General features: G+C 34.9%; 1 protein-coding gene across 1 annotated transcript in view; it reads left to right on the plus strand.

The window, feature by feature from the left end:
• Window positions 1-17,830, plus strand: part of LOC111048357 — a 43,493-nt gene that overhangs the window by 3,687 nt on the left and 21,976 nt on the right. Inside the window, exons 2-5 of the mRNA XM_039438220.1 lie at window positions 135-389; window positions 3,040-3,225; window positions 8,651-8,856; window positions 15,345-15,531. Of these exons, the coding sequence (XP_039294154.1) occupies window positions 135-389; window positions 3,040-3,225; window positions 8,651-8,856; window positions 15,345-15,531 (834 nt within the window). The remainder of the gene's footprint in view (window positions 1-134; window positions 390-3,039; window positions 3,226-8,650; window positions 8,857-15,344; window positions 15,532-17,830) is intronic.

The raw sequence follows: 17,830 nt of genomic DNA on the forward strand, positions 1-17,830 counted from the left end.
ATATTCCACACTTCAAGTTATAGATTTCTGAGAAAATTTAATCTTGTAATAAGCTAAGCTCTAACCTTTGCTTTTGTTGAAGAATGTGAAGAATGCTTTTATGTTCATAGATTAGGCCTACTTCTTTTTTTCAGAGCTCCGGCACAAAAGATTTTGTGATTCACTTGGCTAGAACACCATTGCAATTATCCAATGAATCCGATGTAAGAGACAACTCAACACCAAGAGAGAGCTCAAGAGCTTTGAACAATGTTACAGACATCGTAGAGAAGGAGCTTGTTGAGCATGCGAAGCAGGTTGAAAACTATAATAATATTGATTTTTATTATAACTTGGCGTATTCAGACTATATAAATCTTAGTAGTAAGTGCAATTTCTTAGTCACGACTGTAGCCGTGTGGCTAGAGCACATACTCTAAAAATTCATCAAATTTAATAATTTATCCATTAAAAACACTTTGGAAGTGTCGGCTACTATATTGCTTTTACGATTCATATCTGATGAATCATCAAATCTTATGAATTTATAGAACATGTGCTCAAATCTCGACGACTCAAGCCGCGCGGCTAGAGTAGTCGCTAAGGAATTCCATCTTTAGTTTAGATAATTTGTAACAAGTATTGAATAACACATATTTTTCAATTGAATAATTCTAAAAAGATTGCATTTGTAGGTTGTTATTGCATCATCCTTAGATGACTTAGACCTGGTTCCTAAGAAAATTATCAAACTTAATCGACCATTAAACGTAGACTATAGATTTAATATTGATTAATTAATTAATATGACACATTAAATCGTCTGTCCCGGCTGCCTAAAAAGCAGTCGTTGGGTCATGTCAGAGGCACTGAAATTGATCAGTTGCGACCTGAAAACTCTGACACCAGACTTGATCCAGGCAGGTCACTCGATATTATTATTTGGATTTATAAGGGCCGGTTTCCGAGCTCGGGATTTAGCTAAGTTCTAGACTTTGAACAGCTGGAGTCAGAAAATCGGCTTTCCGAAACGGGGCGTAGTCGCAGTCAACGTTTAAATTAAATTTCGAAAAACTAGAAAATTTAACACAAAATTGAATAAAGAGAAAATATTGTAATGCTTCAGCTATTTTGAATTATTTAGGAATGGTTCATTTCGTCAAGGAAAAACATTTCCAATTATAGAAATTAGAAAATAAAGATTATTTTGCTGCGACTATTTTTATGCGACAACGCCCTGCTTTGAAAAGCCAATTTTCTGACCCCAGCTGTTTAAAGTCTAGAACTTAGTTAAATCCCGAGCTCGGAAACCGGCCCTTAATGCCCTAGAAACTGGATCTAAAACTATCCAATCAATTTTGAAGGGAAATCAACTGATCATCTATCATAAAGAAGTAGATAAGTTAATATTTTCTCTTTTAAAATATTCCAATGCTTCCCTGTAAAGCAATTGTTTAACCGTAGATGTGTCTTGTTCATACTTTCTGTGAATTCATTTTATTTGATCAGTAGAAAGTATTTAAGGCTCCTTAAACTATCATAATCATGATGATAATGTCATAAGTCAGAATCAGATGGATTGATGGAGTTCCAGGGAGCGGAAAAACACATCTAATTGTTGATAAACATCGACCAATGGAAGACCTCATACTAACTCAAACAAGAGCCGCAATCAAAGGAATAAGATCAACTATACAGGAGAAACACGGAAATGAATTCAACTCAATCATCAATTCAAATTACAGAACCGTGACGTCGTTTCTAATTAATGGCTGCCACAAAAACTATAAGCGCGTATTCATCGATGAAGCTGTCCTTATGCAGGCCGGCTTCGTGGGATTCGTCTGTGAGCTGACAGGCGCAGACGAGATAGTACTGGTTGCAGACTCAAAACAAATATCTTACATGGAGAGAAGTGGTTTACCAGCAGTGTGCAAAATATTTCTGTTTTCGCGGATCCGGATTTTTACCAATCAGTACCAACAGGTGTCCAATGGATGTGTGCTGTCTGTTGTCTAACTACTACAATTATATTTGCACTACAAATAAAATTATTCGATCAATTGAACCAACAATAACTAACGGAGAGCCTCACAACCTAGAACCACAAACTTTAATCCTCACATTCACGCAATCAGAAAAACAAATTGTACTGAAAGCTGTTAAAAACAAGGCTCATTAACAATACTAACTACACATGAACTCAGGGTTTAACGTTTAGAGATGTTGTCCTAGTGAGAAAAAATACTAAACCACTCAAGATTTACAATAGCATTCAGCACATAATAGTAGCACTTAGTAGGCTTACCAACTCATTCAGATATTTAACAATTGGAAAGAAAGATCTCATGCTGTCATTAACTCAAAAAATACAATCAGTTGAGGACAAGGATATCTACAATTGGCACACAAATAATTATAAACACAAAAACAAAAATGGCTGATTTGATGGAGGATTTGGATTTATTAGACATTGAAGACTTTTCGATTCCAAATTTAAAAGATGTCAACAATACATTCCAACCTATCAAAATCATCAATTTCAACATCAGAAGCTACAATACAAATGATGAAAAATTACATATCATGTGAAAGTACAATTAATTCTGAACAAGATTCCTCAGAAATTTTGAAATTTAGTTTTGGGGGAGGGGGAGTAGGCCTACTAGCGAAAATAGAAAACCATGTCCTTCAGCCAAAATACAAATTGTTCCATTGTTTCAACTTTCGAGGCCATCCTAACTTATCAAATCAATATTTTGTATATTTATTAAATACAAGGGTTATGTTCTATCAGAATCCCGTTAGATGCACTTAATTTTAGGATTTCCTAGTGGGGAGGCGTTTATTGATCTTCAATAAAAATCAATATTTCAAACACTCATAACTCTTGACACAATGATCGGATCTTCTCGTACTACAGCTCATTCTTCTCAGCTCGTCAGATCGTATATTCCACACTTCAAGTTATAGATTTCTGAGAAAATTTAATCTTGTAATAAGCTAAGCTCTAACCTTTGCTTTTGTTGAAGAATGTGAAGAATGCTTTTATGTTCATAGATTAGGCCTACTTCTTTTTTTCAGAGCTCCGGCACAAAAGATTTTGTGATTCACTTGGCTAGAACACCATTGCAATTATCCAATGAATCCGATGTAAGAGACAACTCAACACCAAGAGAGAGCTCAAGAGCTTTGAACAATGTTACAGACATCGTAGAGAAGGAGCTTGTTGAGCATGCGAAGCAGGTTGAAAACTATAATAATATTGATTTTTATTATAACTTGGCGTATTCAGACTATATAAATCTTAGTAGTAAGTGCAATTTCTTAGTCACGACTGTAGCCGTGTGGCTAGAGCACATACTCTAAAAATTCATCAAATTAATAATTTATCCATTAAAAGCACTTTGGAAGTGTCGGCTACTATATTGCTTTTACGATTCATATCTGACGAATCATCAAATCTTATGAATTTATAGAACATGTGCTCAAATCTCGACGACTCAAGCCGCGCGGCTAGAGTAGTCGCTAAGGAATTCCATCTTTAGTTTAGATAATTTGTAACAAGTATTGAATAACACATATTTTTCAATTGAATAATTCTAAAAAGATTGCATTTGTAGGTTGTTATTGCATCATCCTTAGATGACTTAGACCTGGTTCCTAAGAAAATTATCAAACTTAATCGACCATTAAACGTAGACTATAGATTTAATATTGATTAATTAATTAATATGACACATTAAATCGTCTGTCCCGGCTGCCTAAAAAGCAGTCGTTGGGTCATGTCAGAGGCACTGAAATTGATCAGTTGCGACCTGAAAGCTCTGACACCAGACTTGATCCAGGCAGGTCACTCGATATTATTATTATTTGGATTTATAAGGGCCGGTTTCCGAGCTCGGGATTCAGCCAAGTTCTAGACTTTGAACAGCTGGAGTCAGAAAATCGGCTTTCCGAAACGGGGCGTAGTCGCAGTCAACGTTTAAATTAAATTTCGAAAAACTAGAAAATTTAACACAAAATTGAATAAAGAGGAATATTGTAATGCTTCAACTATTTTGAATTATTTAGGAATAGTTCATTTCGTCAAGGAAAAACATTTCCAATTATAGAAATTAGAAAATAAAGATTATTTTGCTGCGACTATTTTTATGCGACAACGGGCCCTGCTTTGAAAAGCCAATTTTCTGACCCCAGCTGTTTAAAGTCCAGAACTTAGTTAAATCCCGAGCTCGTAAACCGGCCCTTAATGCCCTAAAAACTGGATCTAAAACTATCCAATCAATTTTGAAGGGAAATCAACTGATCATCTATCATAAAGAAGTAGATAAGTTAATATTTTCTCTTTTAAAATATTCCAATGCTTCCCTGTAAAGCAATTGTTTAACCGTAGATGTGTCTTGTTCATACTTTCTGTGAATTCATTTTATTTGATCAGTAGAAAGTATTTAAGGCTCCTTAAACTATCATAATCATGATGATAATGTCATAAGTCAGAATCAGATGGATTGATGGAGTTCCAGGGAGCGGAAAAACACATCTAATTGTTGATAAACATCGATCAATGGAAGACCTCATACTAACTCAAACAAGAGCCGCAATCAAAGGAATAAGATCAACTATACAGGAGAAACACGGAAATGAATTCAACTCAATCATCAATTCAAATTACAGAACCGTGACGTCGTTTCTAATTAATGGCTGCCACAAAAATTATAAGCGCGTATTCATCGATGAAGCTGTCCTTATGCAGGCCGGCTTCGTGGGATTCGTCTGTGAGCTGACAGGCGCAGACGAGATAGTACTGGTTGCAGACTCAAAACAAATATCTTACATGGAGAGAAGTGGTTTACCAGCAGTGTGCAAAAATATTTCTGTTTTCGCGGACCCGGATTTTTACCAACAGGTGTCCAATGGATGTGTGCTGTCTGTTGTCTAACTACTACAATGATATCTGCACTACAAATAAAATGATTCGATCAATTGAACCAACAATAACTAACGGAGAGCCTCACAACCTAGAACCACAAACTTTAATCCCCACATTCACGCAATCGGAAAAACAAATTGTACTGAAAGCTGTTAAAAACAAGGCTCATTAACAATACTAACTACACATGAAGCTCAGGGTTTAACGTTTAGAGATGTTATCCTAGTGAGAAAAAATACTAAACCACTCAAGATTTACAATAGCATTCAGCACATAATAGTAGCACTTAGTAGGCTTACCAACTCATTCAGATATTTAACAGTTGGAGAGAAAGATCTCATGCTGTCATTAACTCAAAAAATACAATCAGTTGAGGACAAGGATATCTACAATTGGCACACAAATAATTATAAACACAAAAACAAAAATGGCTGATTTGATGGAGGATTTGGATTTATTAGACATTGAAGACTTTTCGATTCCAAATTTAAAAGATGTCAACAATACATTCCAACCTATCAAAATCATCAATTTCAACATCAGAAGCTACAATACAAATTTTGAAGAATTTCTTATTCAGCTGGAAGACCTAAACGTGGATTTCGACGTGATAGTCTTAACGGAATGCTGGATTGCTGGTGGTGTTCCCTTGAAATCAATTAATAATTATACCTGACACAAAACAGAAAACAATATTCTACAGAATGATGGAATTATAATTTATGTCAAATCCGACTATTTTGTCGAAATAAAAGAAATTGCAGTTAGGCAAGCCAACTGTTTGAATATGCATTTAAAAATTGGGAAAGATACTTTTGTTATAACAGCGTTATATAGATCTCCATCACACTTGGACTTAACATAATTTCTCATTGATCTGAGACAGATTTTGGATGATAATGGAAAGTATTTTCACATCGTTCTAGGAGATTTGAACATCAACACAAAAGAACCAAATCAGCACAGGCAACTAGAAGACTATGATAATCTACCCAGTGAATATGGAACCTACATTGTATAAAGCAGGCAACTCGTATTGGAAATAATAGCGCTTCATGTATAGATCATATTCTGATAAACTTAAGAAAAGATATAATACCAATAGTTTCCCCAAATTCTATCACAGATCATATTATAACTATTCTGGGAATTAGATATGATGCAGTGGAACACAATCACAACAGAAGAAAACCCTACTATGAAAGTATTGATTATAATAAACTTTCATTAGCATTAACGAATGAGACCTGGAATTCCGTGTACCTGCAGGAATGCGCTGAGAGTGCTTTGAAGAGAATGATAGAAATACACAGAAGAATGTAATGTTATTAATAGAGTATCGCACACAAAAGAAAAATTAAGCCTTGGATTACAAATGGATTAATTACATCAATAAGGAAGAGAGATAAATTACACAGACAAAGCAAGAATAATACAGCGAATCTACAGCTTAGAGAGTATTATAGAAGGTACAGAAATCTACCAACAACTGTAATAGAAAATGCGAAGAAACAATACTTTTCAACGCGATTTGAAACTTCCAGCAACTCTATGCAAACATGCAAAGTAATAAGAGAAATAAACTGAAGTGCAACGGTCAAGAACACAAATCCACCAAATCAACCTCGAAGGGAGAGGATTGAAATTGGGAGATGATGATAAAGATCGGCAAATTCTTTCAATTAATTTTTTATTAGTATTGGATCAAAACTGGCCCAGGACATTCTAAATAGCGATTGTAATGGCGCAGATGAGCATGCGGCAGCTGATCAGATAGTCTGCCGATCATTATTCTTTACACCTGTCAGTGAGGACGAAATGATAAAAATCTTGAATAGTTTTAAAGCTAATAGTGCATCTGGAATCGATAATTTAAAACCAGATTTTTTCAAACATAATAATACTACACTTGCCAAGCCTTTAACACATATTGCAAACAGAATTTTCGAGGAAGGTGTTTTTCCACAGTGTCTTAAGGAAGCTGTCATTTGTCCAATCTTCAAAAGAAGAGATAAGAAAGATATGAATTGCTACAGACCCATATCATTACTCAGTACATTATCAATTTTTGAAAAGTGTATCAAAACTAGACTGATCAGCTTTCTTGAAAAAAATAATCTTCTATCGCCAAACCAATATGGTTTTAGATCTAGTCGCAGTACAAATGATGCTATCCATCATGTGACCACTCAGATTTTCGATAAAATAAACACTGAAGAGAAACCATTAGCAGTATTCTTAGATTTAAAGAAGGCTTTTGATACGGTGTCACATGACATTCTTCTTTCAAGGCTTGATAACTATGGAATAAGAGGAGTCGCATGGAATCTGTTCAAGAGCTACCTATCAAACCGAACACAATGTGTCAGAGTCAATGGATGTATAAGCAACAAGCTGACTGTAAAGTTTGGAGTGCCATAAAGAACAGTACTAGGACCAATTCTTTTTCTTCTCTACATGAATCCATTATGCAACATGGAAATTAATGGATCAATCACCACTTTTGCAGATTACACTGTTCTACTGTTCTCTGAACCGACCTGGGAGATGACCTGGAGAGAAGCTGAGACTGGACTTTAGAGGGTGTCTCGCTGGTTGAGTGAAAATCTGCTAACATTGAACCATGAGAAAACCTTCATTCTGACCTTTTCGGCGACTCAACATGGACATGCAACAGGAGATGAGATAGTAATCAAGAATCAACGGAATAACACTTCATACACAGTTCACAAGAAACAGTCACATAAATACCTGGGAGTTACAATGGACTTTTTCCTGCGCTGGGATCATCATCTCAATGAATTATGCGGGAGATTGAGGAAGACCATCTACAGATTTAGGATTCTGAGGACACTGGTCGACAAGGGATGTCTAAGAGTTATCTACTTCTCTCTAACACAGTCCCTCATGCTGTATGGGATTGTAGGATGGGGAGGTGCAAGCTTCTTGCACATCGAACCGCTCCTCAGGGTACAGAAGCTGATCATGAGGGTCATCAACCAGAAGCCTCCACGCTATTCATCAGACCAGCTATTCAATGTGTTTGACTTGATGGATCCAAGACAGCTTTACTCCAAGGAGATACTATGCAGATTATTAATCTATGCAGACATTATCTGCAGATACTATGCAGACATTTCAATCATTTAGGACCAAAATTATATAATCTACTTCCTGCAAACTTTAAACAGATTAACCATCCTAGAAGTTCAAAACAATAGTACACAATTGGTTGATGAGCAAAGGAAGACATAACATAGAAAACATTATTTCAAACAACAACTAACCACCTAATGACTTAACACTAACTAATAATTAATACGCAAAAAAACCTACTCTAGAACATGGTACGCCATAGTGGATGGAGTAGGTCAATTTCCACACAGAAAAAACTAAACAAGTAGAGGACACATTATAAGAATTTTGTGTAACTAACTATTGTATGTAATTGTAATTTATCTAATATTTTGTGTAATTGATGTTGTAGTTTTAGTTTTTTTTTGTGGGAAATAAACATTCATTTATTTATATCAACTCAAGAGCTTTTACAAACATAGAAATTCGTGATACATTGAAAAGTCGTATATTAATTTTCAATTGTCATTCTATATAAAGCCCACTATACAATTGACTGATTCAGTGAATTAAAAAAAGAGATTAAATTGATAAATCTATTAGGTTACTAAAAATGTGTGAATTAGTAAGGTGGCAAATTTTGTAATGTGTTTTGTTTTGCAGGTGACTTGGATGCTGCCTGGTGGCATGTGGATACTCGGAGTTTTCACTATCGGCCCAGGAGATTTGTTCAGTGACGCCTTAGCTCAGTCCGAACTCAAATCTGTGCTCACTAAATTGTCCAAATGTCTCTCAGTCGACAATTACAAATACGGCAATAGTCCTTCCACTGAAAAGTTGGCATTCCATCTCAACTCGGAATCAAAAAAGTAAGTCAATCGCAAATAGCTCATTTTAGTCATAAGTATCACTGCTTTAAATTATTGAAGAATAAATTCCAAATTTTTTTATAAATGTGAGCTTATTCCTCACAAATGTTTGAAGGAGAAATCACAGACATTCATTTTTATTTATAAGCTAATATTCATGGAACGATTTTAATAACGCACCATGCAATATATATTGGCTTTCTTTGAAGTCACAGGCATCTATCTTCATATATAAAATCGAAATGGCACTGATTCATTCACTCACTCATTCATTCATAATCAACAGAACTAAAAATCTACTGGATCAAATAAGATAAAAATCCAAAGATATTCCCAAAATCTGAGTTTTTCTGCGTTGTCTCAGCTTTTCAACGAAACTAATTGGCAAACAATGTTGAAACTTGGTACACAGGCTCAGCTGAGGTATAAAAATGCTGTATTGGATGAGGCCCAAGTTCCGCCCAGGATCGGTGGTTTTTGATTATTTCTGCTGCATTTTCTAGGCCTAATTGACAGATCATGTTCAAATTTCGTACAGAAGTTCAGCAAGGGTCTAGAATTTTATTCTCAATTCAGGACTCAGAAGTACGCCAAAGATACGCTCAAGATAGGTGGTTTTACTGCGTTTTTTCTGCGTTTTCTTACAATTTGCATAAAATAATTGAGAGAAAATGTTTAAAGTTGGTACAAAGGCTCAGCTGAGGTATAAAAATGTATTGGGAGTCTCTTGAATAACGTCCAAATTCCGCGGTCTCTGAGCGTTCTTCTGCGTTTTCTACGCGTTCTAAAGAACCAATTGTCAGATCGTGTTCAAATTTGGTACATAAGTTCAGCAAGGCTCTAGAGATTTTGTCTTGGGAGGACTTCAGAATTACGTCAAAGATATGCCAAAGATGCGCGGTTTTACTGCGTTTTCCTTGCGTTTTCTCACATTTTTCAAGAATCAATTGAGAAAAGTGTTAGAACTTAGTACTAGAAACATCTGTACTGTTGATTTATTTTACTAATTTTGGTTTCAAATCATCAGTTTTATTAGTGTCAATGATATCTGAAATAATTTCAAGACATACTAATTATTGTTCCAATCACTGATTTTCTTCTAAGCATGATTAGCATATTATTTGATTTGGATTCTTTTATCATATTTTCTTGTGAATCAATAATATTGATCATCCATTCAATCGATAGGTACTAAATAAATTAATATCAATTGGAAACAGGCTCTAGTATATTATTATAATATATTTGATTACAAAAGTATTTGGAGTAGTTATAATAAACTATCATGAAAAATTAATATTACCCACCTTGCTTATTCGGTTTTGATGAGGGTCATTTTAAATAAGCAACATATTGGATACACTGTTTTCATCTACTTAATGTTTTTGTTTTTAATTATGTACCCGCAATGCGAAAACATATTCTTTGATATGTTTATATTTGCATCAATATATTGTAAATCTCTATGATTTTTTTTATTCAATTATAATTTTTTCAGCCCCTTTCCTCGTTCAAGTCATAGACTGACTGACGCACTGTACAGTCGGCCGAAAACGTTGTGGAGTGTCGTGTAGAGTTCAGTTCAGTACTGTTCTGAATGTTGCAAATCGATGGGAATAACACTCCCTTATTCCTTGATCAAAACTTTATTATTGACTAGCAGGTAACCCGTGCTCTGCAAGGGTCTATTTTAAAACTTGACAAATTGAAAACTTTACTCAATGAAAATTTGAAGAATTTAAAACAGGCCTATAGCCATCCTCGGCTAATTAAGAATCTATATATGCAAAATTACAAGTTGATCAGTCCAGTAGTTCAAACGTGATGATGCGTCAAACATAATTTTCCTATCCCGTACTAATATATTAAGCCAGTTCTTTACTCTATTATAGTATAGATTATTGAGCCTAAAAAGGTCCTATCCACCTAAGTAAGTTTTTTTGGATTGACAAAACATAGACCAAACCAGACACCTTTTGGGGAAAATTACTCACCTCTACCCACTTTTTCGTGAAATAACAATGATCAATGTTCTTACCAACAAAAATCGATGGCAAGTGGAACATATTTATAAAAGTGTCACTTTTTGTGAGTTTGTATATGCTGTAGTATTTATTAAAATAAATAGTATATGGAAATTACAGAATCTATTCCAGTCAACTTATGGTTAGATGGTGAAATGAATTATTAGTTTTAAAATAACAAAATGATCATAATTTTAAAAGAAATAATTGTCATGATACTGAGCTCTTGGTCAAAAATATTTTAATATTGAAATTTATCCAATCATTAATTTTTCAGAAATTATTCTATTTGCATCAAACATCATTTATCGATTCCTATAAATGTATTATTCATGACAATAAAATTGTTCAAAATATAGATTATGAGAAGAGGCCTGTACTGTATTAATGTTCGCGAAAGTATTCACATCATGTTTTCCACTTGTGATGGATAGCCAAAATTGGACCGCAAGCTGCACGGCGAATTTTAATCGAGGGCTCTGATTGGCTGAAAAGTTCAGCGTTCGACGAACGGCGTGGAGAACGGTTAAAAGAGCGGCTAGTGGGACGACGAACGGTTCGGAGAACTGGTTGTTTAACAGCTGAGTGTTAACATTATGAAACATATGGCTAATGTTCGCTGCTCGGTGGATTGTACGATTCGTTACGCTGTTTGAGGTTCGGTTCTGCATGCGTGAAAATACCTTTATATCCATTTGAGGTATAGGTCCGTATCTGGTGTAGGTATTATCGATGTTGAAATTATTGATTGTAAATCAAATCACACATATGTTTTCAGAACCTATGTTTATGTTTTGAAGAGACGGATTCAAAGGTTCAAAGAACCTCACACGTCAACCAAAGCTTATTGTGTGTCCCAAAAGTATGTTAGTTGGGCAAACCAACTCCCGTATCCTTTACAAGGCCCAGGAGTTTCTTCCCTATACCAACATCTCATTCCTCACCTGGTTGCTTGCAGCCAAACAGAGTCCTTCTTCCAGCTCCAAGACTTTCGCAATCCAGTATGATATGCTTAGCAGTCTCTTCAGACTGATTACAAAGCCTACACATCTGGCTTTCATTTCTGAGTCCAATTGTGTGGAGATGTTTCCTGAAGTGGCCATGTCCAGTTATCAGGGCAATCACCTGCTTGACCTGACCTCTACCCAGACTCACCAGCCAGCTGGTGAAGCGAGGGCTTGCGTCTGCCAGCAGCCTTTTGCCAAGTGCTTGACCAGGGTGACCCTGCCATTGCTGGTGATGTAAGTCCCTGGACCATTTACTTATTGTAATTTCAGAACATAGAATGTTTAATATTGTCCAGTCAATGTAAACATGAAAAAGGGTGTGTGCTTTCAATATAAATCTGGGATCGAGCTTCGCTCTGGAGTACAAAAGCATAATAAATGTATTAAGGAAGAAAAAATTATAATAACATTCATACTTCATACAGAAATGTTCTATCCAATCACAGTAAATTGAGATTAATTCCCTGAAGAATGCAAAAATTTCCCTCACAAAGGCCCGGTTGCACTAAAGCCGGATAAATTTTAATCCTGATTAATTGCACGAGAACCAAATCAGAGAAGACCATTTCAAAAAGATGGATCTACTGGAATCAATCAGGATTCATTCATTTATTCATTTATTGTACAAAATACTACAATCATAATATAATTATGACATTGAAGAAAAAAAACTAGGCTAAGCCTGTACTATTTCTCTTCAAAAATTTTGATAAAAAGTACAATACAATACAAAAAATACAATACAAAATTTTTATTCGCAATACAAACAGTTGAGGGTCCTGCCAAACCCAAAGGTTTTTCGGCGGGTGCCCAGTTACAGGAAAAAAATGAGTTACAAAAGATAAATAAACTTAGACAAAATAAATATTACACTTCAAAGATTTTAAGTAAAAAATGAAAGAAAACTAATGCAAAATGAAAAAATAAAATAAGAAATATACATCAGATTTTGATACAGAATTAATAGAAAAAGGGAAAAATGAAAATTTATTAGAAAGGAATGAAATAATAAGGAAAAGGGAAAAAAATTTGACACAAGTAATAGTACATTTTTATCGTTGAGGCAGGCGGCAGTGACAATAAAAGGAAAATTTCAAAACTTCTGCCAGCAAAAATTGAAAAATTCTAATAATGTAAGCATATAGCTGTCATTTTTTTTTAACATGACGTTTCTTAAAATTATGTGTACGTTTGTAATATTATTAGTTTTATAAATTGATTGTGCTGTTATTATTGAGATACAACATTACATCCTTCTTAGAGTAATCACGGTCTTAGAGTAGTTACGGTAATATTGTCCAAAGGTTGAGGTTAGAATAAAATAATTATAATCTCAATACTCATTAATTTTCAAAAATACTCATGATTCTTAATTTAATATCAATGATGTAAAAATTATTAATATATTTATCCATTATATATCTGGATTAAAAATAACCCTGCTTTTTTGACACAGTCCCACACACATGAACTCGTTCACTCACTTCCACCATCAACAGACGACGAATTATTATCAGCTGTTTTCCCAAGGATGAATAATAATTAATTATCCTTTCAATGTCCTTCAGCTAGTTTTCCCAGGTATGAGACCTAGTGCAATCGAATTTTTATATTATAAACCAACTATGTTCTGAATTTTGTGAGAATCGTTAGAGCCATTTTCGAGATCCGGTGAAATACAAACATATAAACAGAAATTGCTCGTTTAATAGTATAGGATATTGTAGCTCTGATTTTTCAATATATTGTTTGGATACATAAGAGTAGTTCAGAACCAATTTTCGCATGCAAAATTTCATTGCGCTAGATAAAGAATGGTCAAAACATCTCTTATTTTCGGTTCATTTTCTAGTTTACAGCTTATTTCCGCCAAATCCAGTTGTCGGACAGTTAAATTTGCTCTTTCAGGTTATAAAATTCTAAATAAAATGAAATCACTTGGAGCTAATGTGTTCTGAGTTACAGAAATGAGTAAAATTCAACAAAATAATCAATTTTAGTTTTCAATCAACAATATCTTCTGATTGCCACAATTCAAATGTATAATTCAAAATCTCTTTTGGCGTAATTTTGTGCGCTCTCTGGTCTCAGGTTGAAGAGCACAAAATTACACCCAGAGTGATTTTGAATTATACATTTAGATTGTGGCAATCGGAAGATATTGGAAATTTTGCATGAAAAATTGGTTCTAGACTTCTCTAATCTATCCAAACAATATATTGCAAACACCAATGTATATAACGGTATTGACTGGACTATAATACTATAAAGGGTAACGGGTAGGTTAGGGAGTCTCGTTTTTTCTTCTAAATTGACTTTTTTATATAATTCGAAATAGTTATAATCCTATAATGGTGTTACATTTTGATGTAAAACATACTTGTGCACTTGGAAATTGTTATTTAAGAATATTATATTTTTCCAAATTGACCCCCCTTCTGAGTAACGCCTTAACCACCCCCCCCCCACCCCCAACAAATATTTTGACATATTAATCATGTGTTTTAATCTGCGAGGAAAGCCGATAAAAACGTGAAATATACGGGAAATGTGCGGGAATTTTCTGAGCCTGATTCAGTGAACACCCTGAGTACAGAGGTTCAGCTATGGTCTAAAATTTTATCCTGAGAGAATTTCAAAATTACACCAAAGATATAGGCGCTTTTATAGCGTTTTCCCCAGCTTTTTTTTTAGAGGGCCTCTTTTCTCAAGTTTTCCATTGCGTTTTCAAAACATTTTTGTACATTTTTCAAGCAAATTCATACTTGACAGGGTTAGGTATCTATGGATGTGTGTGAAGTTCTCCATATCATTCCTGTTGAAAAAATCAAATAACTATTAGACTGAAATACAATAATTCTCATAATATCCTAACCAAGTCTCTAATCGAGAAATAACGAAATATTCATTAATTCTGATAAAAATATAGATTTTTGCAACACTGTACTACATAATTCAAAGAGAACTGGTGATTGATTCGAGTCTGAAAGTCTCTTTTGACTTTTTGACGGAAGGAAGAAAGTTCAAATGAAAAATGCTCCTATTTCTGGATGATCCAGTCGGGGTCCATGAGGCGAAGGCTCCTGGCTAGACTGATAAGGCGGGCGTAGCGAGCCTGCCGGCTAGTGATATCTATAAAGCTCTTTCCATAAAAATTGATTGAATTATTAGGAATTGATTCTGGCTCAATATTGTGAATCATAAACTAAATCCAAATAACTTAATTCTATAAAATGCTATAGGCGATTATCCAGCCAATCCAGATAGAAAATTTTATATTTTCAATCATGAAAAAAGAAGTATATCAACTCCGATACTCTAAAGAAAAATGGTTCAACTTTTCTTCAATGTGCATTGAATATTTTTTTCGCAATTAAATTAATATTTCATTATTGGCCAATCATATCCACGTTGGAATTCGACATCCATTAATTAGTAATATTTGTTTGTTTTTTAGATACTGTTGTAGGGGCTTGGACTTGTGCCAACCTCAGGCATCGCAAACATTCCGTCCAGTGGACTGGAAATTCCAATCGAACTGTACAAAGTGGCTTCAGCTGGACTGTCACTTCGATTTTGAACAGCTCTCGCCTTACATCATAACTGACAGCAACTCGGCACTCATGATTAAGAAACATTTGAAGGTGATCAGTTTTTTTCACGTTTATTTCGCATATAAGAATATTTCTCTCATTCTCTCATTCATTATCAAACATTTGATGTTATCCACTTATGGATATCACATTTCTAGGTTAATAATAATTGCTGTTAACAATATTTCTCTTTGATAGTTAGCTTGATTAACGGGAATACCTATTTATGAATAATTGTTATTATTCAATTGTAAGTAGACTTGAATCTATAATAATATTCATTGTATTCATTGCCAGATCAGTTGCTAGTCTAAATTTTTTTTTAAATAATGTAGATCATTTTATTGATGATTTCGGGGTGATCAATTTTCAAGATCCTCATACTTATGAATACTTCTCATTCCATGAATATGAGTTAGGTTGGAGCGGCGAAGGTAGCTTGAAGCTTGCGAGTGTTCTATGTAATTGGATGGTAGCGCATTGTGGCGTGGCGCTGAGCATTACATCCTACACGCTCAATCTTGAAGCTACCTTCGCAGCTCTACCATGTTTCCACCCTAATCACTATTTGATACTGCGCATGCGCAGGTACAGGGAAGTTGACATTATGAGTAGCTCTTCATTTATTAGAGATTTTACCAGTTAAAGTGAATAATTAAGTGTTTTAGATTTTATCATACTAACCAAATAGTGCCGTTCAATATTATAATCACACTTAGACCCTGTGAACTGTAAGTAAAGACTTGTGATATCCACTTTATTCGCGATTGAGGGTTTCTAACCTCATTTTTAAACTGTGACAAACTGTTTTTCGGCAGTGTTCTGTTCTGATTGTCTGTGCTTGTGTAGGCCTATACTGATTAAGGAGGGAGAGAGTGATAGATTGATTGACAAGCGACTGAGAATACTGCTTGTTTTTGCTAGAGACTAGGCTTTTGCTCTTATCTGGCTGGTAATTTGATGAGCGGCCTTTCTGTTTCTATCTATAGATATAGACTGGCGTAAATTGTATACTTGTTAGCCGGAGTTTTTGGTTATTTTGACAACGGAATGTTAGTAACTTTTGATTCCGAAACAGCTGATCTGAACTGACCTACGCCAACGATAACTACGGTAAACCGGCCGCGCCAATACTTAAATATACGCACCGGGTCACTTTCTCTTCGTATTAATTTACTTAATCGGAAAAGAATTTCAATTTTGCTTATCTTTGCGTGTGATTGTCTGCTACTATCCTTGGTCTTTTCCAACTCTTTCCTTCCACGGGCTTCCAAATTGTTTCCTGCCTTGAAGGCCCTCTTGGCGCTGTTAATCTCCTTTGACTCACTCTTCCTTTGACTCTTTTGATAAGCATAATCAGAATTGATTGCATAATCAAAATTCTATTGTTTTTCCTTGTATGCGAATTAGCTCTATACGATTGAAACAAATAAACAGTCAATGAATGTGAAATCGAGTAAGATTAATATGAAATCGACAATAGAAAAGAGCAAAACGTCAAAGGGCAACCCTGCTATTTTATATAATAATGTTAAATTTAGAAAAGGATCTTGCACAAGTAAAGGTGATATTACCTGGCGTTGCCTTGTCAAAAACTGTTCTGTATCGATAAAGACAAATAGCAGTGCATCTATTATTCGAGAAATTAATGGGTCGCATACACATGATAGTCTGGCTATATCATCTATTGAAACCGACGAGGAGTCGCTGCTATTATCTCCGTCTAATGTTGGCAAAGAGATCAATTTCAATGATTCTAATATTTGTGATAAGTCTCAAACAACCCATGAATCTGCCTTGGAGCTTGAGAATCTACAGTTGAGAGATAGGATAAAAGTTCTCGAGGAGCAATGGAGTGCGGCGATCAATCGTTCGATGGAGCTCGACTTTCGACTGATGGAGGTGTCGGCGAGTGAATCGCGAGTGCGGGCTGCGGGAGTTGAGAGTGAGGAGACGTCTTCTCGTGAGGCTACACTTATGGATCGGATTAGTCATTTTCTTAAAAATGAACTTCTGACTGATACGGATATGGACTGTTTTTGTAACTATTTGATTGATTCTTTTTCAGGTAAAAATTATGTTGTTCTACCAGCGATAACTAGCATGATAATTAATGATAAAAACGCAGATTTGTCTTTCCTTAAGGAAATTGTCTATAAAAATGATATAATTGCTTTTGTGGTGAATGATAATCAGCCTTCCAGTACTAGGGATGGTTGGTGTGGTTCACATTGGAGCATTGTGCTGTTTGATAAAATTGGTAAGGTGTTTTTTAAGCTGGACTCAATGGGTGAACTCAATGATAGATATGCGGAGGCTCTGATAGGGAGAGTAAGTTCGATTTTTGATT

The sequence above is a fragment of the Nilaparvata lugens genome, chromosome 11 (assembly GCF_014356525.2).
Source record: "Nilaparvata lugens isolate BPH chromosome 11, ASM1435652v1, whole genome shotgun sequence".
In the NCBI taxonomy this organism is placed as follows: domain Eukaryota; kingdom Metazoa; phylum Arthropoda; class Insecta; order Hemiptera; family Delphacidae; genus Nilaparvata; species Nilaparvata lugens.